The following is a 26,666-nucleotide window of genomic DNA, read 5'->3' on the forward strand; positions in this document are numbered from 1 at the left end:
TCGTAAAGCCAGGGAGTGGGTTTTATCCAAGACTCAATGAGTGCTTCGCAAAACCAAGGAGAGGGTTTTGTCCAAGCCTGACGCCAGCGACACCCTTCGGTTAGACGTTGATGTAAGAACTTCACCGTTTCTAAATGTCCGTGCTTCCCGGCGTTGTACATGGCTTCGTAGGAGCATCCTTCGTGGCGGTTGACATGAAGCCATTGGACAACATCCAAATGACCATTCTTCGCTGCATCGTCCATGGCACTTGAGGTGCATTTCTCGACGTACGGATGCAGGTATTGCACAGTTTCCAAATGTCCATTCGTTGCCACCTCGTCAAACACATTAATCCACCCCTCGTCGTTGTGGTCGATGGCTGTGACATGTTGATTGAGATACGTTAGCACGTCCAAATGGCCATTCTTCGCTGATTCAAAACACCCGTGCTTCGTCCCGCCTTCCCCACGGTGTTGGTGCAAGTACCGGACGATCGCCAAGTTGCCGTTGCCAGCTGCGGCGTCCATGGCATCGGCGGTGCATCCACCACATCCATGTTCATGCAGGTATAGCACCATCCCCAAGTGGTTACAGCGGGCGGCTACGTCCAACAGCTTGTCACCTTGGAACCACTCGAGGCCAACTGTCTTGTGCAGGTACTGGACGACGTCAAGTCGATTGTTCCAAATAGCCACCAACATCACAACCCGTTGCATGTGCGGCAAACATGCAAACAGTTTCGGCAGTCGGGACAACCCCCAAGCGTTCAGCCACGGACCCAACGCTGCTGCCAACGCTGTCATGGCGGTATCCTCGTTTGTATCGTAACGTCTCCAACATGTATCCGAATGCTTCACAGGAACTTCGAAAGCGAAGAAAGGTACCATGTCGTGGAAGATGCCGCGTTGATACGAAATGATTGATGCCAAGATCTCTGGCACGCTCAATGCACTCCATGCGGCTTGGCCTTCTTGACGTTGTTTGTTCATGCAACTGGAGGACAGCACTGAGCAAAAAAAAGAATGCTGTACTATAAACGTTAACACATATACTTCCAGTCATATCGGGCAACTACTAGTATTAATATACGTGCAACTATTGTGGATTCGGTACAATATCCAGACCCCATCGAATTGAATCTCGCCACCGAATCGAATCACGAATCGCTAATCCAATTGTGTGTGGATTTGATTGGCTCTTACAGAAAGGACAAGATCAACCAATCAGAACTCCATCATGATTCAATATTGATTTGGCGAATTTTGGTAGTTTATAGCGAATTCATAATAAGTTACCATTTTAAACTATATCATAATGTTGCTTCATTGGCTAACAGTAAGTTTGCCAATCGTAAAACCCTTTCAAAATGGTTATCTTTCGGCGTCTCGACGGGAAAGTCATACAATTTTGCGTCGTTGATCTTGTCTTTAAGGTCCCCCTGGGGTTCAGTTGTAGCAAAGTCCACATGGACACGACGCCCCACGAAGCAGAACAATTAAACATCTTGAAATGAATGGACTTTGGAAATGACAGTTGGGGGCACTTCTTGAATGGTAATGGCATCGATAGCATTATGTATGTAGCAGTACGCAAGTTGTACTACGTTGAACGTAGTGTTCCAAACTCGGTCTTAGCCAATCGTAATTATTCAACCTATATTCTGTTTCGCCAAGCCTGTACTTATATCGTCGATGATTTGTGGGCGAGAGAACACACAATACCAACCATTTCTCGTGTCGATCACAAATTCCAACTGCTGGGTTGTTTGCAAACGTATAGTATTTATTATAGCTTCCGACACTAGTACTTCTTCCATATACTAGTACAGTACTACTCGCCGTCCACGGCCGGGATATGCTCCATGAACCGCGGCGCCTTTGAAATGTGAATGTTTCCGTACGCGTTGGGCTGCGCCACTTCGATCAAATCCAACGTCTTGAGCTGCAGCATTTCAAAAAACAGCGCCGCCGCCGTCCGCCGACTTCGCGTCGTCTTGGCCAAAGCGCGGTACGACACCGTGTCCTATAATAGTGTGCATATATATACAAACCATGTAAATATACACCATCCAATACATAATATCTATTCAAATAAAACATAAAAAAAATAGTACTGGTGCTACATACGTTGGGTTCGACCCTCCAAATAGTTTTCAAATTTATATACATTTTGAATTATTAAAATAATACATTTATATAAATATATTTAATATATAAATACATACGTGGGTTTGACCCTCCACATAGTTTTCAAATTTATATACATTTTGTATTATTAAAATAATACACACATATATAAATAGATTTAATATATATTTATATATATATATTGATAGATAGATACAAACAAATACAAATAATTATTACCTTGTCTTCAAGCGACTGCCGCAACACTTTAAGCACCTTGATCGTGTGGGGGTGCCACTTGTGATGGTCGTTGGGGGTCGCGCCAGAATGATGGTCGTCTTCGTTGTTGGCGAGTATGTCGTTTACAGGGGCCAGCGTCAAGTCCAAATCCAAATGAATGTCGTGCTCGTCTTCCTTTTCTTCTTCTTCGTCCTGCATATCGACTCCGTGGTCGGCGTGGTGGAGAGGTTCGAGGCCGCCGCCAAACTCAAACTCGGCAACTTTGTCCATATCATCACCACCACCAATGACAGACTTTAGGCCACGTCCATCCACGATATCGTCTTCGTCGCCTCCTTCTTCAGCATACGACACCACTCCTTGCACACTCTGCCGGCGCATGCGCTCCACGGGTTGTTGGTCATCTTGAGTTTGTTTCCCAGCACCTTGATCAGTACAAGTACAAGAAGATAGCAACGTCGTGGGCTGGGCCATCATGGATACCCGAAACAGGCCGAGCAACGTCGACGACATCGACGCCGACGTCGACGGCGCACTCAGCCGCGGCATCGGGTCCTCCTCCTCATTGTGGACTTTGATACGCTTGGACGAAGTATTATTGCCGCGAACGCGCACAATGTCCGACACGTCTTTTAACCCCTACAAACATGTAATATCGTCAAATGAAATGCCTCTTTATATTGGATAACTACTCCAGCAAACGAGTATGATTGGCTACAATGAATGGAGAGGTTGTAATATGATTGGCTCAAAAGAATGATGTATATCAGTCACACAAAACAAGATACCTCTTACACTTATTAGTTTCATATGAAATTTCAAAGGTCAAAAGGTCCAATACTTGGAGTAGAAGACATAATACATTCATGCGTAAAAGAACGAGATGGCTACGAAAAAGACCAACGTTTGGGTATAAAAGAACTATGGGAAGGCCGGTACTAGAAGTAAAAAGACATGCATTCTCGCATAAAAAGAACGTCTTGAAGTCAAAACGTCCAACATTCTCAGGGGTACAACACCCGAACGACACACACTCTTACCTTTTTGATCGACGCCGACGAGAGCTCAGTCATGGAATCGCGGCCGATCTTGCGCTTGCGCAACTTTTTCTGCGACGGCGTTTGAGGTTCCAAGCTGCTCTTGTCTTGTTCTTCAATGGCAAAGTCGATGGTCTGAGACGACGCATTGTCTTCAGGGCGCGGCGGTGGCGACAGTGGCGGCGCCATGTCGAGTCCGTGGTCGGCATACGGGTCCTCTGGGTTCATGTCGATGTCGGGCACTTCCACCTGCATCATGTCGATGTCGTCGTCCTTGTCGGTTTGGAACATGTCGACGTCGTCCATTGTGTTGTCTGCGGGCTTGTTGAGCTCGGCGTCTGAGTTGTCGAGGAGTAAGCTCGCGTCTTTCGGGACCGCAACAAGGCTCGAGGCGTCGCCATCACGAGCACGTTCAATGTCGCTGATGGTGCTGGAGTCCAACTGACATGCATGTGAGATTAGTCGACAGACAGGTGGGGGGGATGTGAAGGAAGGAGACAGTACTTCCTGGTTAGTGTCAATGTCAAACGCTTGCCAGTCGCCGCCGCCAAACGAATCCTCAAACGAATCTACATGCAAGTCAAGACGGAGACTAGGTTGGGATGGACATGGATGCACTACCTTTTCCACCGAGTGAGTCGTCTTGATGTCGGTCGCTTGTGTCGGCCAACGTAATGTCCTGCCGCCGCGCCTGGGTCTGGGACGGAGTCGTCATCCATTCCGTCAAGGAAGGAGCGACCAAAGCACTGTGCACACACATGCATGAGTTCAATCAACTCACGTAATAGAGAGGACGTACTGGATGTCGTAGGGAATGTGCGCGTCGAACTCGCCGAACGACGACACATTGATCGAGCTCGGGTTGGCCGTGACCTGTTGTTCCGGCAAGTCCACGACACCGGGCCGGAATGCCATCTTGATCTTGACCAATGCTTCACTGCAGTCCGTGAAGAGGTAGTTCACCTTGCGGCTGTAGATGCGGGTGACCCCGAGCAAGAGATGTCCCGACACTCGCAGCGCGAGTGGCACGACTGGGTTCGCAATGGAATCAGCGGCTTGACCCACATCGGCTGCCGTGATGGTGGCCTTCGTCAACTTCTTGTCCCAATGCGCAGCAAGCCATACTTGCCCAAGAGGGCCCTTCTTTGCCAGGATGAGCTGGGAATAGAACATGGCGGCGTGATGTGTTCCCGCCCAGTTTCGCTAATGAAAAGGGACGAAAATAAATACGCTCTTGCCGTGTAAGGGTATACAAACATCAAGACACGACTGACGAGAATTTGAAAATCGTTGCAGTTTTGTATAGGTATTTGTATGCCGTCGTTGCGTGAATTAAAATACAGCGTCTGAATGCTGGTCATTCCATCGGGGTCTTCTATTGGCTAATATTAATCTTTATATAGCGAATGAAATGCGAGTAGAATTTATTACATTAGCCAATGGGACAGTATTCTTCAAGTTATTATAGCCAATCATATGTAGAATCGGAAGATATCAAATTTCGAAACGCTTTCGATCTTTCGGCAGTTTTGAATTTGAACAAGGTGAGAAGCGATGGCATTCGCGGGCGAATCGACAACGAGCGTAGATGGACATGCTGACTCCCCAGGCAGCAACAAGTGGCTGGTAGGGGGACTGGCAGCTGAGCGCAGATCACCAGGGGAGGGAACGAAAGTCATGCTAAAGCCGTCTCAGACGTTGCGGCCTGCCTTGCGAAAGCTCCGACAACTTCGAGGATCTCCTAGTACTTCCCCCCTTCCCATGCGCTCGTTGCGTGATCGGTCAGCGGACGCTGTGATTCCATCATTCCATCAAAGTATCCTGGACTTCAACGCGCTGATCGACGCCGACTTGGAAGAACACGTGACGGCATCGACACAGGTCAAGTCCCCGCAGCCGCCAACCCCACACCGAGCCAACATTACGCGACTATCGTCTCAATTCTTCCTTCAAGACTCGCCTCACCCGCACGATGACCCACCATGTGGATGGAATCCGTTTGCAAACTCGTTTTCCATCACGCGCAATGCCTAACTTTATTCTCAACGATCCATTTTTCATTCTCTAGCGGCATCGTCCAACTACTACTTCTTCGACGATGGCGCCTTCGTCGATGGGCTGCACGGTTCCAACGGCGTGCCTTTGATCGCTGTAAACATGATGCAGTTGTACACCGACCGAAGCATCGACGTCGGGTTGCACGTGTACAGGCACTCCTTTCGTTCTTCCCTCTACTCCACACCATCGTTTAGACGATACACGTTACTATGTACACTATACACTGTACCGTAAACTTAAAGTTATACCCCTCGGCCACATGCTTGATTTCTTCGTACGAGAGCTCGATCGACTGATCGTATCGGTCGTCGTCGGCGCCGCTGCCATTTTGCCAATGGTACAGTAATGGCCCCAAGTTGATCCATACTCCACCTATAAATAGGATTCATTTGAAATATATATATATATATTGGAGAGATGAGTAATATTGGCGAAATCTAGTGTTTTACCTGGCTTTAACAACCGCTCAAACGCTTCAATGAACTCGATGACGTTGGGCGCGGCGTCAATGAAGAAGCACGTGACAATGCAATCCCAAGTTTCTATGTTGATATAGAATAAATATATAAATTATTACTTACAACAATATCGTTTTGAATTATATATATATATATATATATATTGGTGATTGGATGTACAGTACCTCGTTCATCGGCATAGACTTCGAGGAATTCACCAGCGCACATGGAGAAGTTTGGTTCTGCTCCTATATCCACACCCAACATAGAGGGCATTAGGGGTATATATATATTAATAATGTATATATATTAATAATATATATATATATATATATATATATATTAATAATGTATAAATATATATTAATAATGTATATATATATTAATAATGTATATATATATTAATAATGTATATATTAATAATGTATATATATTAATAATATATATTAATAATAATAATGTATATTAATAATAATAATGTATATATATTAATACTATATATATATATATATTGGCCCACATTTACCTCCAGGAGACGACGACGATGTCAAGGCAAGAAGAGAGTCGGGGGAAACATCAGGAATGGATACAGCGCGTCCAAAGTCATCAAAAGACATGACATTTGACGGATTATCAATCCAAGGGTGGACGGTATATGCATCAGGTTGCCGGGCACTACATGTTGAAATAATATATTATAAAGTATTCAAATATATATATATATATAGAGGATATAGTACCAGTTGAGGATAAAATTACTCGTAAAGAGCATTTGGTACGAAAACTCGTTGCCTTGGGTGGCGTATCCTGCCGACACAATCTCCAGCGCCAACCGGCCCAACCCTGCTCCCGGTACAAGCACTTTTTGCTGGTTCCTATATCGAGGGAATTGGTACCAGATAGATGGGTTTTTGCAGTGTACCTACCGGTTGTCAGGACCCACAGGCAACACACGCTTCAACTCGTCTACGATGGGTTGGTAGCATCGCTCTCGCTCTTCCGCGCCCTATGCCGCGTTAGAAGGACATCGTGATGGACATGCCGACCTCGACTGCCCAGTCGCGCACGAGTTGATGCAGTGTGCTTTTGAGCTTCGAGTAATGGCGGTACGGGGTCTTCATCGGCTGCTTGAGGTTGATGTGGCTCGGCAGGTCCACTTCCGGCCCAAAGTTCGCCTGCATCGCGCACACTTGGTCCCAGAACTCTTGGTTCGTCTTCGCATATCGCTACAAGTGTCACAGATCAGCAATCTATACGTGCTTGATGTTGTTCCCACCAGCATGGCAGGAATGCTGTCCTTGACCGTGAACGCCGGGAGACGCCGCGCATGCTTCTCGTTTAGGCGCTTCAAGTGCTGCTTCTTCCGAAATCCTTCACGCCACACGAACCCTTCGTATTCCTTCATCGACAGCAGGACCTCTGCATAATGCGCGAACTCTTCCTCGTCCATCACAACGCCTCTGCCCTCTCCACAAAAAACTGTTGCAACCTCTGGCAATCAAACTACAGGACCTAGTAATACTAAATTAAGCAAGTACTACTATTAGTACTCCCACGTATGTATCCGAACATCCGGATGATTCTGCATTTTGAGCAAAAAGATCCCAAACTATGCTGGACCAGCTGCTCGCGCGGGTGCGCCAGGCAGGGTCATCCAAACATGTAAACATCGTGGCGTACTCTGGCGGTGTGGACTCGTCCCTAGTGGCCGCATTGGTCCACCGCGTCTTTCCCGAGAACAGCATTGCATGCCTAGGTGTGTCGGCTGCATTGCCGCAAGATCAGTTGCTGTTGGCGCGCAATGTCGCGTCGGCCATCGGGATTCCGTTATGGGAGGCACGTACAAGCGAAGGCAATGATCCCCGCTACGTCGAAAACAAAGGCCAAAGGTATGTTTCCTTCAAGAACACACGCCACCGACCAATATATTTCGTCTAGTTGCTATTACTGCAAAACCAACCTGTACACTACGTTGAACCAAGTGGCCGCCCATGTAAAAGCTCAAGGGTATATATATATATATATATACGCCACAGCTATATATTTCGTGTATTGTCTCATAGTTGGACATAGTTGTAGCTCAAGCCCAGGAGTGATTCCCGTGATGTTCAACGGCACCAACGCCGACGACAAGCTCGATCCAACGAGGCTAGGTACAAATGTACATATATACAGTAGTAGTAGTACCCTTGTACTGTTTATCATGTTTTGCATAGGACTTGTAGCCGCCACGGAATTCCAAGTCGTGAGTCCATTAGAACATCTCTCCAAGGCCAGTGTGCGCCAGGTTTGGGTCCTTCTCCATGACCATGTAAATAGTGTTTGTTCTTCATTGTTTAGATTTCAAAAGACCTTGGACTTCCCAATTGGAACTACGCGGCGTCGCCATGCTTGCGTTCTCGGTTGGCCTTTGGCGTATCCGCGAATCCTGTAAATAGAATATTTGTTTGAATCATGGATATATATTATATATATATATGAATTCTATTAGGACCATTTAGCACGCATTGAAAAAGCCGAAGGCGAGGTCCGATCTTCGTTGGCTTTGGCTCGTACAGACAACCTACGCGTGCGGTTCTTGGCCAACAACCGCGCCGCCGTGGGTACGTTCGATATGATGGAAAAAAATATATAGTTATATTATGAATTCGCTGTAAACTTCCATAACGGTTTGTAAATTGAATCATCACGCTGGAGTTCTGATTGGTTGAATATACTTGTCCTTTTTTCTGTAAGAGCCAATCAAATCCACTGAAAATTCGATTAGCCAATAGCGTCGATGATTCGTGATTCGATTCGGCCCCGTGATCTCGATTCGACGAGGCCAGGAAATTCGTACCGAATCCACAAGAATACATATATATATAAATATATAAATATTTCCATGGTTTTAATAAATTAAGACATGTTGACGATGAGGCCGTGTGTGTTGTAGAACTGGACGCGGAGAAGGAGCGAGCGTTGCTGCCAACTCAAATCCACCACGTGGAGACAATTTGCAGAGACTTGGGTTGTTTGTGGATAGTAGGTACTACTAGTACTCACGGGCTGCTGGTAGGATTCGACCATGTGGTTGTGCGGTCATTTAAAAGCGGCAGTGTGTCTGGGTATACTCCATCGTCCTCCTCTGGGCCGTAGTAGTATCTACTAGTACAAGTACTAGTGGAAGTACTAGTAACTGTTAAGGGTTAACGACATTATTGATGGTTTTGGATGCTGAACCGTGTGTTGTGCGTTTTACTCAAAATGTCCTACGCGGTTGGTTGAACGCACTTGCGCAATGTACAAGTACTACTACGTAGTAATCGCCAGACCTGCTAAATATCTTATAAGTATAAGGCAACCTTCATTCACATTGCTTTGCACGTCCGAAAATCGGCCAATTTGGGTGAAAATGCACAATACGCACAGTAGTACTCTCAACAGTGGTATTATTTATCAATATTAGTATCATCAATAATAATAGTAGTATTATTAATAATAGAAGTCGTTTACAGTAAAAAAAACTGCAGTTTTTTCTATTTGAAATTGCTGGATACCGTTATCCGGATATTATTCACTTCACTGTATTTGTGGCATTGATTGAGATGAGCCTGCCCGAGTACGATACGGTGGGATGGGGGATCATCACTGGGAGTCCGTGGTGGCCCATGTATGTGTGCGACCCGAACAAGTTGCGGCCGAAGCTGCACAGGATGGGTACGTTGAAGAGTCAAGGGAAGTGACATTGAACATCAATGTGCGTGTGTGTAGGTGGCGAGCATGCGACCGTGCTGAAGAAGGCGAAGAACTTTCCAAACGACTACCGCGTCGTGTATTGGTTTGGAGAACCCTCCTTGTACGTCCTTGGTTTCCCACCTTCGATCATATGGATGCATTCTCACGACGGAAGAGCGTAGCTCTCTCATGAGGAAGGGTACAATGAAGGCTTGGAACGGAGAGGAGCATGCCAGCCTTGTCGAAGGGCATCCGAAGGGGCCGTTTACCGGCAGCAAAAAGCAAGCACCTAGCACAACGATCGAACGCCTGCAGATTGCCATCCAGGAGGCGGAGGTAGTGCCTGTGCTGTCCTTTCCGCTGCAACCTGAATGTCGTTCGTTTCCATGTAGGACTTTCTCTCTCAAGACGAGAACATGCGTTTGCTTCCGAACATGGTGCCTTCCGACATGAACCCGTCCATGCCAACTCCACCGCCGGACGACGACTCGGAAGACGAAGCGGCAGATGACGACGACGACGACGATGGCGACGTGGAGAAGGATGATGTGGACGTTGCTGCCGCGGATGGTGGGGACGACGACGACGACGACGAAAAGCCCCTCAAAGCCAAGAAAAAAGACAGCAAAGAAGCCAAAAAAAGCAAGAAAAAAAAACCCTCGTCCAAGCGCAAAGCGTCCAAATCAAGCGACGACAAGGCCAAAAAACGCAAAAAAAAGTCTTCAAAAGACGAAAAACCTCCGAAACCGCCCAAAGTGTCTGAGGTAGACACGTCCGCCCCATTGAGTGATGTCCGAGGCGGCGCCGACGACGCGCTCAAAGTGCGCATCGAGCACGAAATCCGGCAGATTCTGCTCACTGGCGACATGGAGCTGCTCACGACGCGCAAGATCCGAAAGCACTTGACCGAGACGCTGCAAATGGACTTGAAGGACCACAAGGACACGATCAAAGAGGTTGTCCATCGCATCATTGCCGGCATGGAGATACCAGCAGGAACCGCCGCCGCCGCCGCCGATAAAAAAGAGTCCAAGGAAGAGCCTGGTTTGCTTCCAGAGCCCTCTGACGTGTTGAGAGGAATTCAAAACGCCTCTGGACTGGACGATCTACACCAACACGTCGAAACGCTAGTCACGGTAATACCACGTGTCGACATATATTGACTTGTGAGGGTTGTTGGGGTTGTTATTTGGTTGTTTTCATATATTAACTTTAACCCAAAAAATTGTTCGACTTTTTGTGCGGATTCTTTGCCAACTCATACATCGATCGATTGTTTGTCCTGACGTTTGTATGGAAGGATCGTCTAGTATCACACTAATTTCAGCCACACACTAATTCGATGTCAAATTGGTCGAAGAATGGATAATTTGATTGGCCACTTGTTTATCGTTCTGGGTTTTGATTGGTCGTATATCGATTGTCTGCCTTCGATTTGATGCTGCTCGGTGGCTGAAGGAAACCGCCGACAATCACCTGACCTGCGAAATCGAATATACAATGAAGTGTTAGAGGTCTGTTGGGGACTGCATTAACAACTTTCCATGTTATCTGCCAATCATATTGCAATCTATATTCTTTTTAACCAATCATACTGTTTCGTCGATTTGGGGACAATTTCAACAAGCCCCCAAAAGTGTCAAATTTGACTGAACAAACAATATTAATATTTTTTAATAAAAATTATATATGGTAGATCGCTAGTCAACTGAATGAGGATCAAATTGCATCCATTTCAGCGCGCGTGATTGACTGGACGACACACAAGTACGTGTTGTTATGAAACAACCTAATAATATATATATATTGAAAATAGTTTATTTTGTCGAGCGCAGGGATTCGCGGATTTCAGAACTTGCCAAGTCGCTGGTTGCCACGTGGAAGCTGCAGCTGCCCAGCACGTCGTCGCTGCTGGGTTTGGATGAGATTGAGGCGTTGAAAACCACACTTGAAATCGAAGGGACGCCGATTGACGTCATGTTGGAGTCGTTGGCTGCGCTGTCCAAGGTATACATACAATACATTATATATTCATGCAATTATATATATATATTGTAGGAACCCATTGCGTTGGACTTGTTAAAGAAGACCAAGATTATCGTGACGGTGACGCAGCTACGGCACCACACGTACGTATCTGTCTTAACGACATTTGTATAACTATTGGTCGTGATGATATATATGATGATATCTATCGTTTCCCTTTTGGTTTTGCATGTGGGACATGTGGACTGTATTACTGCGGTTCTTGTGGATGGATTGGATGCAATTGTTTGCAGAATTTCGACCTAGTTGTTTGCAACCAACGTGCTGGGAAACGGCTTTGGAGGTCGATATTGTCTTTTTACCCAAAATTTGGTTGACTTTTGTGCTGAATCGCCAAATCTATCGATCGATCGATTCTTTCGTGTATGTAAAATGGTGTTTTGTGGTGATTGGTATGATTACACTAATTGAAATCACACACTAATTTGACGTTCATCATGGTTTCCTGCAATATTCTGATTGGCTAAATATCCTTCTGCCGATGATTCTTGTGTCCATACAGTATTGTGCTTTCGAGTGAAATTTCGTATTGTGGTTTCTCGTTGGAATTTAAATCGATTTGATTGGCTACCTCAGATGAGCTCAAAATTATTAGCGAATCAAAACCTTCTCAATGAAATTCAACAACCAATCAGATCGATTGTGGATCGGTTTGGTCGGCGAGATTCGATTGTCCCCAAATTTGTATCAACTAATCGACAATATTGGGTTGCGTCGATTCATTAGCCTTTCCATGTCGCTCCAATTTAGAATAAACACGATATAAATCCAACGGCGGTTGCTTTTGTGTTGTAGCAACGACAGGGTGGCGTCGGCAGCCAAAGACCTGCGCTATCAGTGGAAAAAATACTTTACCGAGCCCATGTCCAAGGTGGACGCCATTCGACGCGAGTTGGAAAAGCATGCGACCGACCACGAAGCGCACGTCGCCACGTTGCACGCGCTCGATGCCATGCAATTGAGTACCCAGCAACTGGTCGATTCGCAAATTGGGCAGGTCGTGTCCAAATTGCGAAAATCCAAGTACACACATATATATTGAATCAACAACCAACGAACGTGAAAACTCGATAGAAACACAACGGTCGCGACGACGGCCCACGACCTCATCACCAAGTGGAAGGAAAAAGCCAGCGACGAAAAACGCAAATAACACTGCATGGACTAATAGTAATACTATTCTAGTTGTGGTGATGCTAGAGATTGTCACGATCGTGTGTTGCTGTTGATCCTCAGAAACACTTGGAATGGACGATGGCTGGTCCGTGGCGGTCGTAGTCGTCGCGACTGATCCACACAGACTCGCGCAGGCCCTGGGCATACATGGTCGCCCCCGTAAACGCTGCATGGAGAGACTTGGGCAAGATTTCCACGCCGACCACGTGCTGGGGCGTGGATTTCTGCACTTCACGGTACAGTCGCTCCTTGAATCCAGGTAGCGAAGTGAGCACACCGCAGCACACCACGCGCGCAATCAAATCTTCTTGCAGGAATGGGTCGCATAGAGACAGGGACTTCAAAATCGCAGCGTGGAGGCTTGTCTTGCATGCGCAATCTGCATGGGGATGCATGGTCCAATGACTCGGGTATTTGTTTATGTTAGTGTGTCTACCTGGGTCGAGCGATGGGTTCCACAGCAATTCCGGACACACAAAACGTTCAATGTCATACTCGAGCGTCAATGTACGTCCACTGGGCAATTGTTGTGCGTACGACGCGCGCAAGCTATAATGATATATATATATAAATATATATTGAAAAAAGAAAATACAAACATACTACACAATACGAACGGGTGAGTTGTTTGACTGGGCGATTCCTTGACCCATACCAGTGGATGGTCTGGCGTTGGCAGCACGTGCACGTCTTTTCGACGGAAACCGCCGTACTGTTCGGTCATGTCGAAAAAGTCACTTGCCACCAACCCATGTGAGTCCTACACGTATGCAATATGAGCCATCATATAGTACCTAGTAGTAGTACTAGTAGTAGCATATCGTACCAAAATCGACCGAGCGATTCGCCGCTGCACCCGTGCTGGAATCATGTGAAAGTCGTCGCAGTCTTGTGACAGCAGCATCGACACCATGAAATTCACCACGTGGTCCTGGCCAAACGGCAATTTCACCACTGCATGCTCCAGCTACACCAAAATAAATTAATCACATGTTTGTGAATAATATGATGCAAGCAAAGACATACAAAATAAACTATATATATATATAGCATATCATACCAGCATGTCTTCGTAGATGGGGACAATGTACGTGGTATCTGCTCCGACATCCACGACCAGCCCCGTGGACTTGGCCACTGCGCGAAGACTCATTTGGGCGTCCGTGGTGAGAAACACGCTTTGGAATTGGCCCGCCTCGAACAGCGATTGTACCATCTTTTCACGATGTGCTTTCCCGATCAACGGTTTGTGCGTCATGACAATCTAATGAATCATATTATCGTTAGTTTATCAATGTATAGTTCTAGTAATACTACTACTAGTACCTTGTACGTGTCGGGGTTGGTATCGGCGCCGACAGCAGCGAGCATTTGCTTCAACAGCCCTTCAAAGTGCTCAAACGATGCAATTGCCCCGTCTTGGAACAGTCGCTCCTCCGTGAGGATCCCTCGAAGCGCGGGGTCCGGGTGGTCGTACAGCACATTTGCAGCGTCCTTGCCCAGGAAATACCCATGCTACACAAAACCATGTAATTACGGATCAACCACTATAATTCGTTTGGTAAGGTATCGTGTAAATCTTACTGACCAAACTATAACAATTCGAGCGAATATGAAAACTTACATCGTAGCCTATTCGAAGCGAGCCCGATCCAGAGTACGAAGAGCCTTGCAAAACACGTTGCAGTTCGGTCATGCCGCCTCGTGGAACAGCCGCTAGGGACTACATACAGCAAAAAGGCAAAATAAATAATTCAATGCATCGATAATCGGCATATATATATAAATATATATGCACGTACAGGAATGATGGCAGTGGGTCGTTGAGACTTGGCATTCACGACTCCGGCGTACATGTCGGTTTCGTCGGCGTGTAGTACGATCACGCCGTTGGTCATAAGTGGTGGGAACTCGGCTTCGCTTTCGACACTTTGGACTGGCATCGTCGTAGGGACGACGACTACATCTACTACTACTGCACTGGTCGACAGACTCTGATCTTTCAACGGCGTACCTGGCGTGGGGACTCGTTCATGGCTGTCCACAAAGGCCTTGAGTTTGGCTTCCAAGTGTTGAATTTTGTCTCGGCTGATGCTGTCTTGTTGTTGCAATTCCAGCACCGTGGCCTCGCGACTCGATAGCTTCATCGACCCTGCTTCGATATCCTCCTTGAGCTGGAGGTTTTGGCAGGTCAAGTCGGCCACACGCTTTTGTGCGTTGAGTAATTGGTGTGTGTGGGACTCGACCAGCAAGATTTGATGCGCCAAGTCCTGCTCCATAAGACCACACGTTTCCTTGTGGCCTCGCGCGTGACTCAACTGAAGTCGGAGGGCGTTCACTTGCGCCTCGAGGGCCTCGATCTGGTCGTCGCAGTTCGTTCGCATGTTGTCCAACTGACTCGTAAGGCGCTTTACTTGGTCGTCGTGCGATTGTTGCTGGTGGGTTTGCATCGCCAAGTACTTGGCTTCCACGTCTTGTTCAAGTGTTGCTTTTGACTGTGTGTCGGACGCTTGGATAACCTCCAGTTGGTGCAAAGTCGATTTGAGTTGGTTGGCTTGGTAGTCACCTGCCAGTGTCAGCGCCTCGTACTTTTCCTTCCAACCACTGACTTCCCTCACGAGTGTTTGAGAGGCGGATGTCTTGACATGGTCAAGTTCTGCCGCTGCCTCGCCCAGTCGTTGTTCGTACTCAGAGATCGTCTTGTTCAACTTCGAGTCCAATCCTGCCACTTCCAGACCAAGGGACACAATGGTGGCGTCCGACGCCTGAGCGGCTTCAACGAGTACATTCCTTTCCGATCTCACAGCATCCAGTTGAGCCATTTCAACGGCGTACGTCGCAGCCAGCGCCGACTGTTTGGCAACTTCCGTTTCCAAGCCGTCAATCTTGGCGTGTAGCTCGTCAATCGTCGTCGCTTGTTGCCGCCCACGGCAGACCTCCTCGTCGAGTGTTTTGGCCGCAACATCACGGGCTTGTGTGGAGCTGGCCAGTTCCAGGGCCACACGTTCACGTTCAGCTTGGTATTCTCGAATGGCGTTTTCCAACTCGACGTTCGCGCCTTCAAGCTGAAAAATGCGCTTGCAATTGCCTTCATATGTCGATTGGGAGTCGACCTTTTGCCGCTCCAACTCGTCCAACTGAACCTGGAACGACTCCACGAAGCTCTGACTCTGTGCGAGTTCGATACGGAGGTCCCTGGAGGCGGCTTTTTCCGCTTCGAGCTCCGTCTGCAATTGGACTACCATTGCCTCCACGGCGCGTGTGCTGGCTTCGTCGTGATGACGAGCTTCGTGTAGAGAGCGTACTGTGTCCTCAAGCTTCTTCCCTTCACTTTCAAGCAGCGCGATTTTCGTGTTGGATGCTGCGTCCATGTCGCGGGTCGTTGCGAGCTCCGCCGACGCCGTCGACAGTTGTGCCTTCATGTCGGCCATTTCCGCTTCGTACGAGGCAATGATGGCGTTGTGCGTCGTGAGTTGGTTTTCCACTTGAGCACGTGCGTCCTTCGGGTCGTTCGCTTGACTTTCCTCGACGAGGTACGTCAATTCGCAGATCTTTTCTTCGGCGGCAGTCAACTTGGCCACGTGGTCGGCTGCTTGGGACTCCAACGACGCCTTGTCGCACAGGAGCTGTTGAATGTCCTCGTCCAGACGCGCTCGCTGGATGCGGTGGTCCTGGGCGATCGAGTCTTGGGCCAAAGCCGCCGCCGCCAGTTGCGTTTCGAGGGTGGACACCAATCTTTCTTGCGTCGCGAGCTGCTCCTTCATCTCGGTACGTTGCTTGACCAGCGCTTGTTCTTGAAATCCAACGTGTTCTTCCGTAAGTCGGTTGATTTCCGCCGTTTTCGCTTCGATCGTCAGTTCCAGCGCGTGAATTTTGGCTCGTAGAGTGTCTTGGGTGTCCATGTCTTGACACATGGCGGCGGCGGCAGCTGGGACGGACTCGTCCTTCGCTTTGAACGGCGCATGATGGAGTTGCTGCTGCAACGCTTCCACCGTTTCGCGCAAACTCGCGTCTTGTCGACGAAGGTTGTCGCGTTCTGTTTGCCACGCCAGCTCATTCGTTTCGAACGTGTTGATTTGGATTTGCAACTCGCCGCAGATCCGATTCAAATGCTCGAGCTGGTGTTCCGTCTGGCTCTTTTCAGACTCCATCGTCATGACTTGAATCTTGAGCTCCAACACACTCGCGTCGTACACGGGTGTAACACTGGCCGCGTTCTTGAGATCGGTCAGTTGCATCTTGGACTCGATCAGGTCTTGCTCGAGCGTGTCGTGCTGCCGCTTCAACGTCAACGACGAGTCTGCATACGTTTCGCACTTTTGCTTGTATTGGAGACACGCGTTGGTCATCTTTTCCATGTTGCGTTCGGCAGTGTCGAGGGATTGCTGGTACTCCCGGCACACAATGTCGTTTTCGTGGAGTCGGGCGGTCAGCGCTTTGATCTCGTCTCGCAACGCGGCCACGACACGGTCATCCGCCATAGGACCGTCTTCACCGCGTTGGATGTCTTCCATGTAGTTTGGAGATGTTGAGCGGGGACGGCGGTCCTGCGTGTACTCGTCGACTCCACCGCCGCCAGGTTGGCCTGAAAGATCTGGGGAAGATGCTTTTCCCTCGTCGGGGATGACTTGAGACGCATCGGAGAAGGCTTCTGGAACGACGTTTTCTTGGTTTTCGGGGGGCAAGGGGGGTGCCGGTCGCTTGACCTCTTGCTCGTCCTTGACTGGGATATCACCTCGTCGTCGTACGGCGGCGCTTGCAGCTGCGGGTTGCCTTGCAAGGGAGCTGCTGGGTCTTGACGTTCGTTGAAGAGGCACCTAGTCATGTACGAGTAAGTAAATATGTGAGAAAGGACGAAAATTTACAGCTCGTTTCGAAGGTGGCGCGAGTCGCGCGGGCTCCCTTGCTCCACTCTTGGCCGGTTCTCTGGCGGGCTTGACAGACTTGGCTGCATCCGCAGGGTGCTGCAAGTCCCCTTCCTTGTACCCTCGACTAACGGTGTGGCGCATGTAGTTGGGGACACTTTTCTGTGTTGCAGTCGTCCTCTGTACTTTCTCCAACGAATCTGGCTTGGAGAACTTGACTTGTCTTGATTCCCCCATCGGCGGTTTCGATTGCAAGAGCAAGAGAGACGAGGTTGCGCCGCCAGTGGATCCCACTTTGGGAGAGACTGAAGGAGCAGGAATCGCAATCGAAATGGGCGCCGCGGGAGGTCGCACACGGAACGTCGTGTCGTCGGTGGAGGTCGACGTTGCTCCGTTGGACGATGATGGCGCCGTCCGTCGAATGGGAAAGTCGGCGGCCTTGGTCTTCGCATTCTTCGTCTCCCTCTTCGCCTTGCTGCTTGATGTGGACCGAAGGTACGACGGCACACCGGCGGTCGCCATGTCCGCTCAAGTTGAAGGATGCAACCAGAGTCGAAACGACTAGTAGGTGGTATAGTAGTACGACAAGTATCACTCGAAACCACTATTAATAGTACCCCAGTTTAGCCGTCTAATACTACTAGCTTCATACTACGGTACTCCAACTCTCGTTGAAAATAAGGACTTGAAATCCAACGATATTTTAATACTTGTGGGTCCACTATTTTGAAGACTACATCCGAATTTTAATCACGTAATTTAAAAAAGAATGTGCTTTTTATAGGATTTAGTAGCACTACTAGTAACCTCGACCAGCGGCGGTAAATTGCAGGCTGAAGCGTTTCGTTGGGCGGGATCGGCGGAAATTTGAAAAAATTCCATATTTCCTCGCTTCGAAGCAAGACGGGATCGTGGACGGAAGCATTGATTCAGTCCGTGGACGAGTACAGAGCGCCGTGACGAACGTCGCAAGCAAGAACGAGATTCATGGAGTCCGATCCGCGCATGGACCTGCAGTTGATCCGCGAAGGTGAGATGGAGCGCGAACGGCTGCAGAAGGAAGGGTTTAACATGAAGCTTCGGATCAACTTCCTCGAAGAGCAGCTTCTCAAGTACAAAGAAGGTGCGATAGGATGGGTACGACGGCATCGTGTGCTGAGGTGGCTGTTTAGGCACGGCGTTCGAGGACGAAGACTTTGAGTCGGAGAACGTGCACCTGCGAACGGTCATCGAAGAGAAAGTCCAAGAACTTGAACGACGCAATGCACTGCTTGTGCGTGCTCGAGATGCTATCGAAGACCTCCGAACCGATCTCGAGACGGCCAAGGAAAACAACCGTCTGAGTGCGTCCATGAACCAAAGTCAACTGGAAGAAACCGTGCATGAAACCCAACGCTTGGAGCAGGAAGTCGCCCGCTTAGAAGACGAAGTCGCGCGACTTCGAATGCACTTGAACGAAGCGAATCGCAAGTATGAAGACTTGCTCCGCGCGCACGACCAGTTGAGCTTGGAACTGAACGAGCGCAGCCAGGTATTCCAGCAAGCTGACGCTGTGCAAGCCCATGCGCAACAAACCGCGCAATGGGAGAAGCAGAAGCTCAAGAACGAGCTGTCGATGGAGTTTGACGCCAAGCTCAACGACGAGCGAGCCCAGTTCCAAGAAGAACTGGTGCATCGCACTCGGACACACGAGGCGGCGCTCAAGGAGAAAGACGCCGCCGTGATCCACCTTACGCGAACTGTGGGCGATCTCAACGCGGCTGTGCAAACGCTGACGTCTCAGCTGACCGAAGCCGAACTACGCGGCGAAATTTCCACCAAACAGTACGACGCGCTGAAGAACCAAACCGACAAAACACAGCAACAACTGATCGACGCGACCAAGGACGCTGGGGAAGCCATCTCGCTGCGCAACCGATGCGACTGGAACGAAGCGCAGCTGCAACTGGCACAGGATCGCTGTCGGGACCTGGAAGGCCAGGTAGAACGAGCCAAAGCCGTGGAGAGTTTGCTCCGTCAACAAGTGGCGCGCTCCGCGGCCCTGCATGAACAAGCCGACCAGAACTTGGCGTATCAAACGGATTCCGCCTTGCGAGACGTCACGTCCAAGCTCGACGTGGCCATGCTGACCAACGACTCGCTGCGCCGCGACCTGGCCAACGCGAACGCCCAGGTCAAAGTCCTGGAGAAGAACGTAGCGGTGTCCGACATGTCTGTTGGGGATTGGAAACGAAAGTGCGCGAACTTGGAGGCCCAGTTGCGTCAGAGTGCAGTGTCTGCGGACAAGGCTTTGACCACGGAAGATCGCGTGCAACAGGTACATACATTGAAAAGCTAGATGAATGAAGGATCTGACAATGGTGTGCTAGTTGGAACTGGACATTTCGAAGCTCCACGAGTCCGAACACGAATTGAGAAACGCGCTGGTGGTGATGCAAGCGGAAAAGGCCAATATCGACGGCTTGCTGCAGGACTCGGACAAGAAACTGACGATTTTGCAGGCCACGTATGAACGTGCCGAGACAGCTCACGCCGACACCGTCGCAAAGTGGCAGCACCAGCAACAAGCGTTGCATCGCACGGTACAGAGCCATCCCGATAGAGGGTGTCCATATCACGGCACATGTGAAAATTGCGTAGATTGAAACGCTGGAAAACGAACGGAATGCCTTGCGCGGACAAGAAAATACCACGTTGCGTTCCCTATCCCAACAACTCAGAGACATGACCGACCTGAAAGGGTATATACACTATTTATCTGTACATACACTATTTATCTGTACATACACTATTTATCTGTACATACACTATTTATTTGACATACACTATTTATTTTTACATACAGTATTTATCTGTACATACAGTATGTATTTATCTGTACATACAGTATTTATCTGTACATACACTATTAATGTGTTTTTTATTTATTATTAATTATTCTTGCTTCATTTCCACGTGGGATAGAAAATGCGAACACGACGTTCAAACGCTCGAGCTGCAATGGAACGAACAGGCGGTGAAATTCCACCAAAGCCTGGATACGTTGCAGCAACGCCTGTTGTTGGCACACGACACGATCAAATCCATGTCCAAGGTGAAATTAGTTCATTTTCCGAGGGTGTATTTGTTGCTGTACATACATTAGATGCTTCGTAAATAATTAACGGAATGGAATCATTGTAGGTCGCGCAGGACGATGCCCAACAGAAGATGGCGACCCAAGCTCGACAATCAGAACTCCACCAAGCCCAGCGCCTGGATTGGGAGCGCGAGCTGGCCCAAGTCCAAAGCAAATGCCGCGACGAAACTCGGAAAGCTGAATTGGTTCAGGTGCAACACACCCAGGCATTGAGTAAGCTTGCGCGAGTGGAATCTGAATACCAGCACACCCTGACCGACTTTATCAAAGCCAAGGTACTGTTCTACTCAAAGTTTCCTCTGGCGGTTCGTTGACTGAACCGCCAAACTATTGCCAGACCTTCGACATATGATATAAAACTAACTTAGGTACCTTTCTGATTTGCATTTCCAAATTCATTCTTTTTAGCCAATCATAATGCAACCTTCCTTCTTTTTATCCAATCATACTCGTTTGCTCGATTTGTTGGCGATTGCAAGATCCCTCAAAATGGGCAAATTTCGGCCATGAAGCACAATATATATATATATATATATCTAGCGTGCCAGTGTTGACACGTGTCGGTAGGAAGAGCACGACTCGCTCAAGAGCGAGTGCGACCGACGAGGTGAACACATTCGCCTGCTCCTTGACGAAGTGCAGCAATCCCGACAGCTCAAGACCGCGCTAGAGGCCGAGATCCGGGCGGCGATGGGCGAGCAAAAGCCGCTCGTGGCGAAAATCCGCCAACTCCAAGGCAAACTCAATGACCTCGAGAGTGCAAACAACCAAGCCTCGAACGACGTACACGTTGCACGATTTGGGGCGTCGCAGAACAGCGCCGCGCCCGATTCCCACCTTGTGGACCGACTGGACAGCCTCATCAAAAAGTCGGTGGAGCTGCAGGAACACACAAAGCGCTTTCAAGAAAAACACGGCGGCGTCGTCTGGAACGACGTCATGTGCGGCGGGAAGGCCATGCCGACGGCCATGGAGGTGGAATGCAAACGGCTTCTTCACGCAAACGGCATCTTGAGTCAAAAAGTGGCGCAGGTATTGTGAGTTCGCTAGTATAAACTTCGGAACTTTGCGTGGTTTGTCTAATCAATATGGAATATTATCATGCTGAAGGTCGGATTGGCTGACTATACTTGTCCTTTTTTCTGTAAGAGCCAATCAAATGCACTCAAAATTGGATTAGCCAATAGCGTCGATGATTCGTGATTCGATTCGACGGGGTCTGGAAATTTGTACTACCGTATATCCACAATAGTGTCCATTTCCCCAGCATTTGGACTTTTGTGCTGACAGATCGCGAAGTCGATTTGTACTGAATATTTGTATATAAAAAAGTGTAATTCTGTTCATCACACGCATTGAAATCAAATACACGAATTCATTCGACGCGGATGAAGGTTGTTTCCTGCAATCTGATTGGCTCAATCCTTGTGCTGTATGTACATTTATATTTGGTTGTGTCGATTCATTGGTTAGTCTCTATGTCACTCCAGTTTAGAATAATCACCACAATATTGTGGTCATATTTTTCTACTTCGTCTTTTTACTAGTATATTATACTAATCCGTGAACAATATCCAATATCTCTTGTAGATTGCAGCAGACATGAAGCAATCGAAATTGTCATCGAGACGCTCCGACACTAAACGTGAGCAGCAGCATCACCATCGTCAACATCAACAACAGCAGCAGATGCAGCCGTCGGTTCTCAATCGGTCCGAGCTGGACGCCCTCGTACAAACTCTAAATGACTCGAAACAAACGACGACCATGTTGCATCCGTCGCCCAAGTTTACTCCCGCCACAACGCGATTGGTGGACGCTTATCAGTCGTCCAATCGAGTACTCGAGCGACTCAACAAAGAACTCGCCAAAGTGCACAGCTCCATTGCCGACTACTCACGACAGCCCCACGCGTAAGTATATATCTTAGAACACGCTGTAATATAGTAATACGAACAACACGCACACTACTATGAAGATACGACTAGTTATTGGGTACTAATAGTATTCATACTAAACAACACCCACACACTACTAACGTTATGAATATACGACTACTGTACTTATTAGGTATTAATAGTATTAATACTAAGGTACGAGTACTTATTAATACTATTAATAGTGTGAGTTGAATTCTTTGCTGCGGATCGCCCGTTTAAGTACGGTTAGTAGCCCGTGTAGGAGTACTAAGAACACTAAATACGAATTGGATCTTGACTATATGGTTCGTCCTGGTAAGTACGCTTTAGTACTATGCAGACTCTTTGCTTGAATGCTAGTAGTACTACGGACGTACTTTTCCAGGAAGTGGGTGCCCATCGCGCGGTCCAGCGTACAGTAGATCGCTGGAAGAAGCGCCAGCGTGGATGGGACTCCCTTCGGATGCGATGATTCCTGCCATCTTCGCTTGCTTCTGCGGTGCCGTGGTTGCATTCTCGCTGAAACGTAAGCGAGTGCGCAAGTTGAACTGGAAGCGGCGGATCAATGTCAAGAAGATATCGCCTACGTGAGTAGTCACGCCCTGCCGACGCTCTTTCGACTAATGGATATGGCAGGTCCGACTTGGGGCACTCGTTTGGGATTGATATTGGTGCGACGCAGTCAGCATGTCCACGGACGCATCAGTAGCGGGAGGACTTAGCATGTTGACCTTCGTAGGAGGAACGTTGTCCAAGATTGTGTACTTTGAGCAAACGCAGGAGAACACCCGTCGACCTCGAGCCATGTCCCACGTCCTTGCCGCGGACGAGATGGCTCGCTTTGTCAAGGAGCGCGATTTCTACGGCAGTTCTGGCGTGCGCGACACAAGGCTGAGCGTCACGTCCGATACCTTGGGCGGGACGTTGCACTTCATCCATTTCGAAACGCGAAAGATGGAAGGAGCGATTGCGACAGTCTCGGGCCATGGATTGAACCAGTCCCTACGCGTCTTGTCGTGTACGGGTGGCGGCGCGCACAAGGTACGCCATCACGACGACTCTGTACGTTCGATCGACACGATGCATGTAGTACGCGGACCTGTTCCAGTCATTGGCTGGCATTCAGATCAGGAAAGAAGACGAAATCAAGTGCCTCGTCAAGGGCCTCAACTTTCTCCTCAATCTGTTTCCGTACGAAGTCTATACGTTTGTGGTATGGTTCTCCACACAATATATATATATATATCTTGTGATAATTGTGAAAGATCCTATCATCTTTGCTTTCTTGATATCGTATTTGCACTTTATATATTATATATATTATTATTATATGTTTCTGTATATCTCTAAGTTGCCTTTTATATATATATATTAATATGTTTCTGTCTAGAACGTGGACTTTAGATCTTTGTCCGCCACGCGGGTGAGTTTGGTGCGGGAAAACAAAGACGAAGATATTTTCCCCTACATCGTACGCCCTTCATATATATATACTGTATATATGCAACTAATATTTACGACTTGCACTTTATCAGTTGGTCAGCATTGGCTCTGGTGTAAGTGTGCTGCACGTGACTGGTCCTGATAATTTCACTCGTGTCAGTGGCAGCAGTATTGGCGGAGGTACTATTCTGGTTAAAAGCAAGAAATAATATATATTTTTACTGTATATGCAATGAATAGGGACGTACTGGGGCCTCTGTCGTTTGCTTTTTGAGTGCCAAACTTACGACGAAGCGCTGGACTTGTGTGTGAACGGCCGCAATGCTTCCGTGGACATGAGTGTCGGCGACATTTACGGCGGCGCGTACGAAAAGTTCAACCTCCCTGCGACCACCGTCGCTAGTAGTTTTGGTACATTTTATTATATATTTATAGTATTATATATATAATCAAAAGGGTATCGTGGACTGTATAGTATGTGTACAGTATACACGTGGCTCACTGACATGTTATATGAATGGGATGAAGTCCTGTATATGATTGGTGTCATTACTATGGGTTGGCATGTGGATGTTGTATATAGCAGTATGATGGTGTACCATGGTTTGAAGGATCATTAGCAATACCCCGGAGTATGATAAATATTTCAGCCCAGATTTATTATTTTTTACTTTTCGAAGCGATGTAGTTCAAACTTAATACTTTCAATAATATATATATATATTCCTCACCTAGATATACGTGAAAGGATATCTGTGTACGGCCACTATATTGTGTCAGCTATGGTGTTGGCTTGTACATTGCGTGGAATATCTTTGAAGTGATATAACATGGTTCTTTGGAGGCAGCGATCGTTCCAACTTGATAGTTTTAATAATATATATATTTCTAAACAGCGATTTCAAACTTGATACTTTGAAGTAGTTTCAATAATATATATATATATATAACTTTCAAAACATAGGCAAGATGATCACTGTGAGCCGGTCGGACGTGTCAGATGCGGACATTGCACGCGCGCTTCTCATCATGACGACGCAAAACATTGGGCTGATTGCGTACTTGAACGCGTGCATTTACGACACAAAGCGCATCTTCTTTGTGGGCAACTTCCTCCGCCACAACAAAATCTCGTGCCGGACGCTGGCTTACGCGATCGATTTTTGGTCCAAAGGGCAGATGAAGGCGCACTTCTGCCGACACGAGGGGTACCTGGGGGCCCTCGGCGCGTTTTTGTCCAACACGTCGAGCAGCAGTCCCATGGCAGAGTCATGAGAAAAAAATACTACATAGGGTTTCGCTTTTGGCTTTCAAGAGCCAAATGAGCATACTACTAGTATATACTAGCTAGTACTATTGCACGTTGTAAACGATTTGGCGTGGTGATGGTAGAAGCCCAGAGGACTTGGCGGACATTCGTCATAGGACGTGGTCATGTAGTGATGGATGGCTTTAGTGGTACATATTATAATTGTATTTATTCGAAACTGGACAGAATGATTGAATCGACACAATTAAATGTATACTAGTTAGTGTACAAGAATAATCGGTAGGAGTGTATGTATTGCTGTTACAGTAGTAGTCAAGCAAATATTGTCAAATTTCCCAATTTTGCATGGTTCGTTCAATCGAGCACAAATAGAACCGAGACATCTGATTGGCCAATTTCCACTTCGCCCTTTCCAGTAGAAACTCGAAAAAGGATTGTAGCCAATCAGCAACAAGTAGATTCGGATTGACCAATGGGAGAGATTGGTGCTCGATTCACGGGGTCCGGAAATTCATACCGAATCTCCAATATATACAGTCCGAAAAGAAATTATAGACGCACCCTAAATGCGTCTATAATTTCTTTTCGAACTGTATTGGAAACCATCATGAACATACATCTAATTAGCGTGTAACTTCAATTAGTGTGATTACTACCGGACTATTTTTTCCATAAGAGACGCAGTACAAAGAACAATCGACATCGATAGATTTGGCGAATCCCCACTTAAGTCTACATTTTGGGGGAAATGACAATATGTACAGTATACGTCGACACGACAATTTAACCTGGGTTCGTTTTGATCGGATTACAAGGGCGGCCTACAGAAGAATAGCCAGGGTGGGTCAATCTGTGTGCATATTGTGGTGTTTATATTCTAAACTGGAGCGACGTGGAGAATGAATCGGCACAATCAAATATACATGTACACAAGAATCACAAGAATCATTGGCAGAAGAATTGAGCCAACCAGATTGCAGGAAGCCATCAACAAAGTCAAATTAGTGTGTGACTGATATTAGTGTGAACACAATCACCACATAACAACTGTTTACACACTTGAGTACAACGAATCGATCGATGGGTTTGGCAATTCAGCACACAAGTCCAAATTTTGAGTAAAAGTACAATACTAGATAAATATGGCCACGTGTCCCGACAAGCACCTTGCTTGCTCAGTGTAAGTTTGC

General features: G+C 47.6%; 8 protein-coding genes across 22 annotated transcripts; 4 read left to right on the top strand and 4 right to left on the bottom strand.

The window, feature by feature from the left end:
• Positions 1-33: 33 nt before the first annotated feature.
• Positions 34-785, bottom strand: H257_17058 (hypothetical protein; the record flags this gene model as incomplete). The annotated part of the gene is made up of 2 exons (XM_009845699.1): positions 34-94; positions 160-785. 2 exons carry the CDS (start codon positions 783-785, stop codon positions 34-36), a joined length of 687 nt encoding a protein of 228 aa, XP_009844001.1.
• Positions 786-1,735: 950 nt separating this feature from the next.
• On the bottom strand, positions 1,736-4,597 carry H257_17059 (hypothetical protein). Its single transcript, XM_009845700.1, has 6 exons — positions 4,185-4,597; positions 4,007-4,131; positions 3,890-3,954; positions 3,389-3,826; positions 2,349-2,987; positions 1,736-2,004 (listed from the first exon to the last, which is right to left on the bottom strand). The coding sequence occupies exons 1-6, from the start codon at positions 4,556-4,558 to the stop codon at positions 1,813-1,815; spliced, it is 1,833 nt and encodes a 610-aa protein (XP_009844002.1). The 5' UTR covers positions 4,559-4,597; the 3' UTR covers positions 1,736-1,812.
• Positions 4,598-4,871: 274 nt separating this feature from the next.
• H257_17060 (hypothetical protein) lies at positions 4,872-7,391 on the bottom strand. Of its 4 annotated transcripts, XM_009845704.1 has the most exons (9): positions 7,178-7,391; positions 6,948-7,127; positions 6,828-6,907; positions 6,642-6,776; positions 6,428-6,576; positions 6,087-6,149; positions 5,893-5,985; positions 5,673-5,815; positions 4,872-5,616 (listed from the first exon to the last, which is right to left on the bottom strand). In XM_009845704.1, exons 1-9 carry the CDS (start codon positions 7,349-7,351, stop codon positions 5,470-5,472), a joined length of 1,164 nt encoding a protein of 387 aa, XP_009844006.1. In that variant the 5' UTR covers positions 7,352-7,391; the 3' UTR covers positions 4,872-5,469. The 4 variants fall into 4 exon arrangements, with proteins under 4 accessions (XP_009844006.1, XP_009844005.1, XP_009844004.1 ...); XM_009845703.1 differs by having other exon boundaries at positions 4,872-5,815; XM_009845702.1 differs by having other exon boundaries at positions 5,673-5,985.
• H257_17061 (hypothetical protein) lies at positions 4,940-5,419 on the top strand (the record flags this gene model as incomplete). Its single annotated transcript, XM_009845705.1, has 1 exon — positions 4,940-5,419. The coding sequence occupies one exon, from the start codon at positions 4,940-4,942 to the stop codon at positions 5,417-5,419; it is 480 nt and encodes a 159-aa protein (XP_009844007.1).
• A 97-nt stretch (positions 7,392-7,488) lies between the features above and the next one.
• H257_17062 (hypothetical protein) lies at positions 7,489-9,122 on the top strand. Of its 5 annotated transcripts, none has more exons than XM_009845708.1 (8): positions 7,489-7,790; positions 7,840-7,908; positions 7,975-8,054; positions 8,118-8,188; positions 8,242-8,331; positions 8,393-8,504; positions 8,837-8,911; positions 8,960-9,122. In XM_009845708.1, exons 1-8 carry the CDS (start codon positions 7,513-7,515, stop codon positions 9,037-9,039), a joined length of 855 nt encoding a protein of 284 aa, XP_009844010.1. In that variant the 5' UTR covers positions 7,489-7,512; the 3' UTR covers positions 9,040-9,122. The 5 variants fall into 5 exon arrangements, with proteins under 5 accessions (XP_009844010.1, XP_009844008.1, XP_009844011.1 ...); XM_009845706.1 differs by having other exon boundaries at positions 7,981-8,054; XM_009845709.1 differs by having other exon boundaries at positions 7,975-8,188.
• A 355-nt stretch (positions 9,123-9,477) lies between these two features.
• On the top strand, positions 9,478-12,933 carry H257_17063 (hypothetical protein). 3 transcript variants are annotated; one of them, XM_009845713.1, is made up of 9 exons: positions 9,478-9,600; positions 9,655-9,739; positions 9,801-9,954; positions 10,011-10,754; positions 11,315-11,385; positions 11,454-11,625; positions 11,677-11,747; positions 12,460-12,687; positions 12,739-12,933. In XM_009845713.1, the coding sequence occupies exons 1-9, from the start codon at positions 9,489-9,491 to the stop codon at positions 12,815-12,817; spliced, it is 1,716 nt and encodes a 571-aa protein (XP_009844015.1). In that variant the 5' UTR covers positions 9,478-9,488; the 3' UTR covers positions 12,818-12,933. The 3 variants fall into 3 exon arrangements, with proteins under 3 accessions (XP_009844015.1, XP_009844014.1, XP_009844013.1); XM_009845712.1 differs by having other exon boundaries at positions 12,460-12,933; XM_009845711.1 differs by lacking the exons at positions 9,478-9,600; positions 9,655-9,739; positions 12,739-12,933 and having other exon boundaries at positions 9,757-9,954; positions 12,460-12,712.
• Positions 12,688-18,267, bottom strand: H257_17064 (hypothetical protein). Of its 6 annotated transcripts, none has more exons than XM_009845714.1 (10): positions 17,706-18,260; positions 14,855-17,657; positions 14,643-14,809; positions 14,465-14,563; positions 14,167-14,355; positions 13,901-14,104; positions 13,667-13,807; positions 13,458-13,600; positions 13,277-13,389; positions 12,688-13,219 (listed from the first exon to the last, which is right to left on the bottom strand). In XM_009845714.1, exons 1-10 carry the CDS (start codon positions 18,225-18,227, stop codon positions 12,897-12,899), a joined length of 4,704 nt encoding a protein of 1,567 aa, XP_009844016.1. In that variant the 5' UTR covers positions 18,228-18,260; the 3' UTR covers positions 12,688-12,896. The 6 variants fall into 6 exon arrangements, with proteins under 6 accessions (XP_009844016.1, XP_009844019.1, XP_009844017.1 ...); XM_009845717.1 differs by having other exon boundaries at positions 14,643-14,812; XM_009845715.1 differs by having other exon boundaries at positions 13,444-13,600; positions 14,643-14,812.
• Positions 18,268-18,692: 425 nt separating this feature from the next.
• H257_17065 (pantothenate kinase) lies at positions 18,693-25,481 on the top strand (the record flags this gene model as incomplete). Its single annotated transcript, XM_009845720.1, has 16 exons — positions 18,693-18,828; positions 18,878-20,022; positions 20,075-20,287; positions 20,346-20,446; positions 20,670-20,799; positions 20,889-21,119; positions 21,412-21,876; positions 22,435-22,757; positions 23,186-23,350; positions 23,400-23,434; positions 23,503-23,804; positions 23,854-23,976; positions 24,154-24,234; positions 24,299-24,386; positions 24,447-24,617; positions 25,171-25,481. 16 exons carry the CDS (start codon positions 18,693-18,695, stop codon positions 25,479-25,481), a joined length of 4,020 nt encoding a protein of 1,339 aa, XP_009844022.1.
• Positions 25,482-26,666: the final 1,185 nt, after the last annotated feature.

Source organism: Aphanomyces astaci (assembly GCF_000520075.1).
Source record: "Aphanomyces astaci strain APO3 unplaced genomic scaffold supercont1.97, whole genome shotgun sequence".
NCBI classification, from domain to species: domain Eukaryota; phylum Oomycota; class Saprolegniomycetes; order Saprolegniales; family Verrucalvaceae; genus Aphanomyces; species Aphanomyces astaci.

What these genes read in the sequence shown, in the direction of transcription:
- H257_17063 (XM_009845713.1), top strand. Translation starts at nt 9,489, where the DNA reads ATGAGCCTGCCCGAGTACGATACGGTGGGATGGGGGATCATCACTGGG. An exon ending in GCCGAAGCTGCACAGGATGG is followed by an intron (nt 9,601 to 9,654) that starts GTACGTTGAAGA and finishes GCGTGTGTGTAG; the next exon opens with GTGGCGAGCATGCGACCGTG. An exon ending in TGGTTTGGAGAACCCTCCTT is followed by an intron (nt 9,740 to 9,800) that starts GTACGTCCTTGG and finishes GGAAGAGCGTAG; the next exon opens with CTCTCTCATGAGGAAGGGTA.
- H257_17059 (XM_009845700.1), bottom strand. Translation starts at nt 4,558, where the DNA reads ATGTTCTATTCCCAGCTCATCCTGGCAAAGAAGGGCCCTCTTGGGCAA. An exon ending in CACATTCCCTACGACATCCA is followed by an intron (nt 4,132 to 4,184) that starts GTACGTCCTCTC and finishes GTGTGTGCACAG; the next exon opens with TGCTTTGGTCGCTCCTTCCT. An exon ending in CGACTCACTCGGTGGAAAAG is followed by an intron (nt 3,955 to 4,006) that starts GTAGTGCATCCA and finishes ACTTGCATGTAG; the next exon opens with ATTCGTTTGAGGATTCGTTT.
- H257_17060 (XM_009845704.1), bottom strand. Translation starts at nt 7,351, where the DNA reads ATGGACGAGGAAGAGTTCGCGCATTATGCAGAGGTCCTGCTGTCGATG. An exon ending in AGTCTATGCCGATGAACGAG is followed by an intron (nt 5,986 to 6,086) that starts GTACTGTACATC and finishes ATATCAACATAG; the next exon opens with AAACTTGGGATTGCATTGTC. An exon ending in GGTATAACTTTAAGTTTACG is followed by an intron (nt 5,617 to 5,672) that starts GTACAGTGTATA and finishes GGTGTGGAGTAG; the next exon opens with AGGGAAGAACGAAAGGAGTG.
- H257_17062 (XM_009845709.1), top strand. Translation starts at nt 7,513, where the DNA reads ATGCTGGACCAGCTGCTCGCGCGGGTGCGCCAGGCAGGGTCATCCAAA. An exon ending in TTGGCGTATCCGCGAATCCT is followed by an intron (nt 8,332 to 8,392) that starts GTAAATAGAATA and finishes GAATTCTATTAG; the next exon opens with GACCATTTAGCACGCATTGA. An exon ending in CAACAACCGCGCCGCCGTGG is followed by an intron (nt 8,505 to 8,836) that starts GTACGTTCGATA and finishes TGTGTGTTGTAG; the next exon opens with AACTGGACGCGGAGAAGGAG.
- H257_17064 (XM_009845718.1), bottom strand. Translation starts at nt 18,227, where the DNA reads ATGGCGACCGCCGGTGTGCCGTCGTACCTTCGGTCCACATCAAGCAGC. An exon ending in TGAACGAGTCCCCACGCCAG is followed by an intron (nt 14,813 to 14,854) that starts GTACGCCGTTGA and finishes CCAGTGCAGTAG; the next exon opens with TAGTAGATGTAGTCGTCGTC. An exon ending in CCCAGTCAAACAACTCACCC is followed by an intron (nt 13,390 to 13,457) that starts GTTCGTATTGTG and finishes ATATCATTATAG; the next exon opens with CTTGCGCGCGTCGTACGCAC.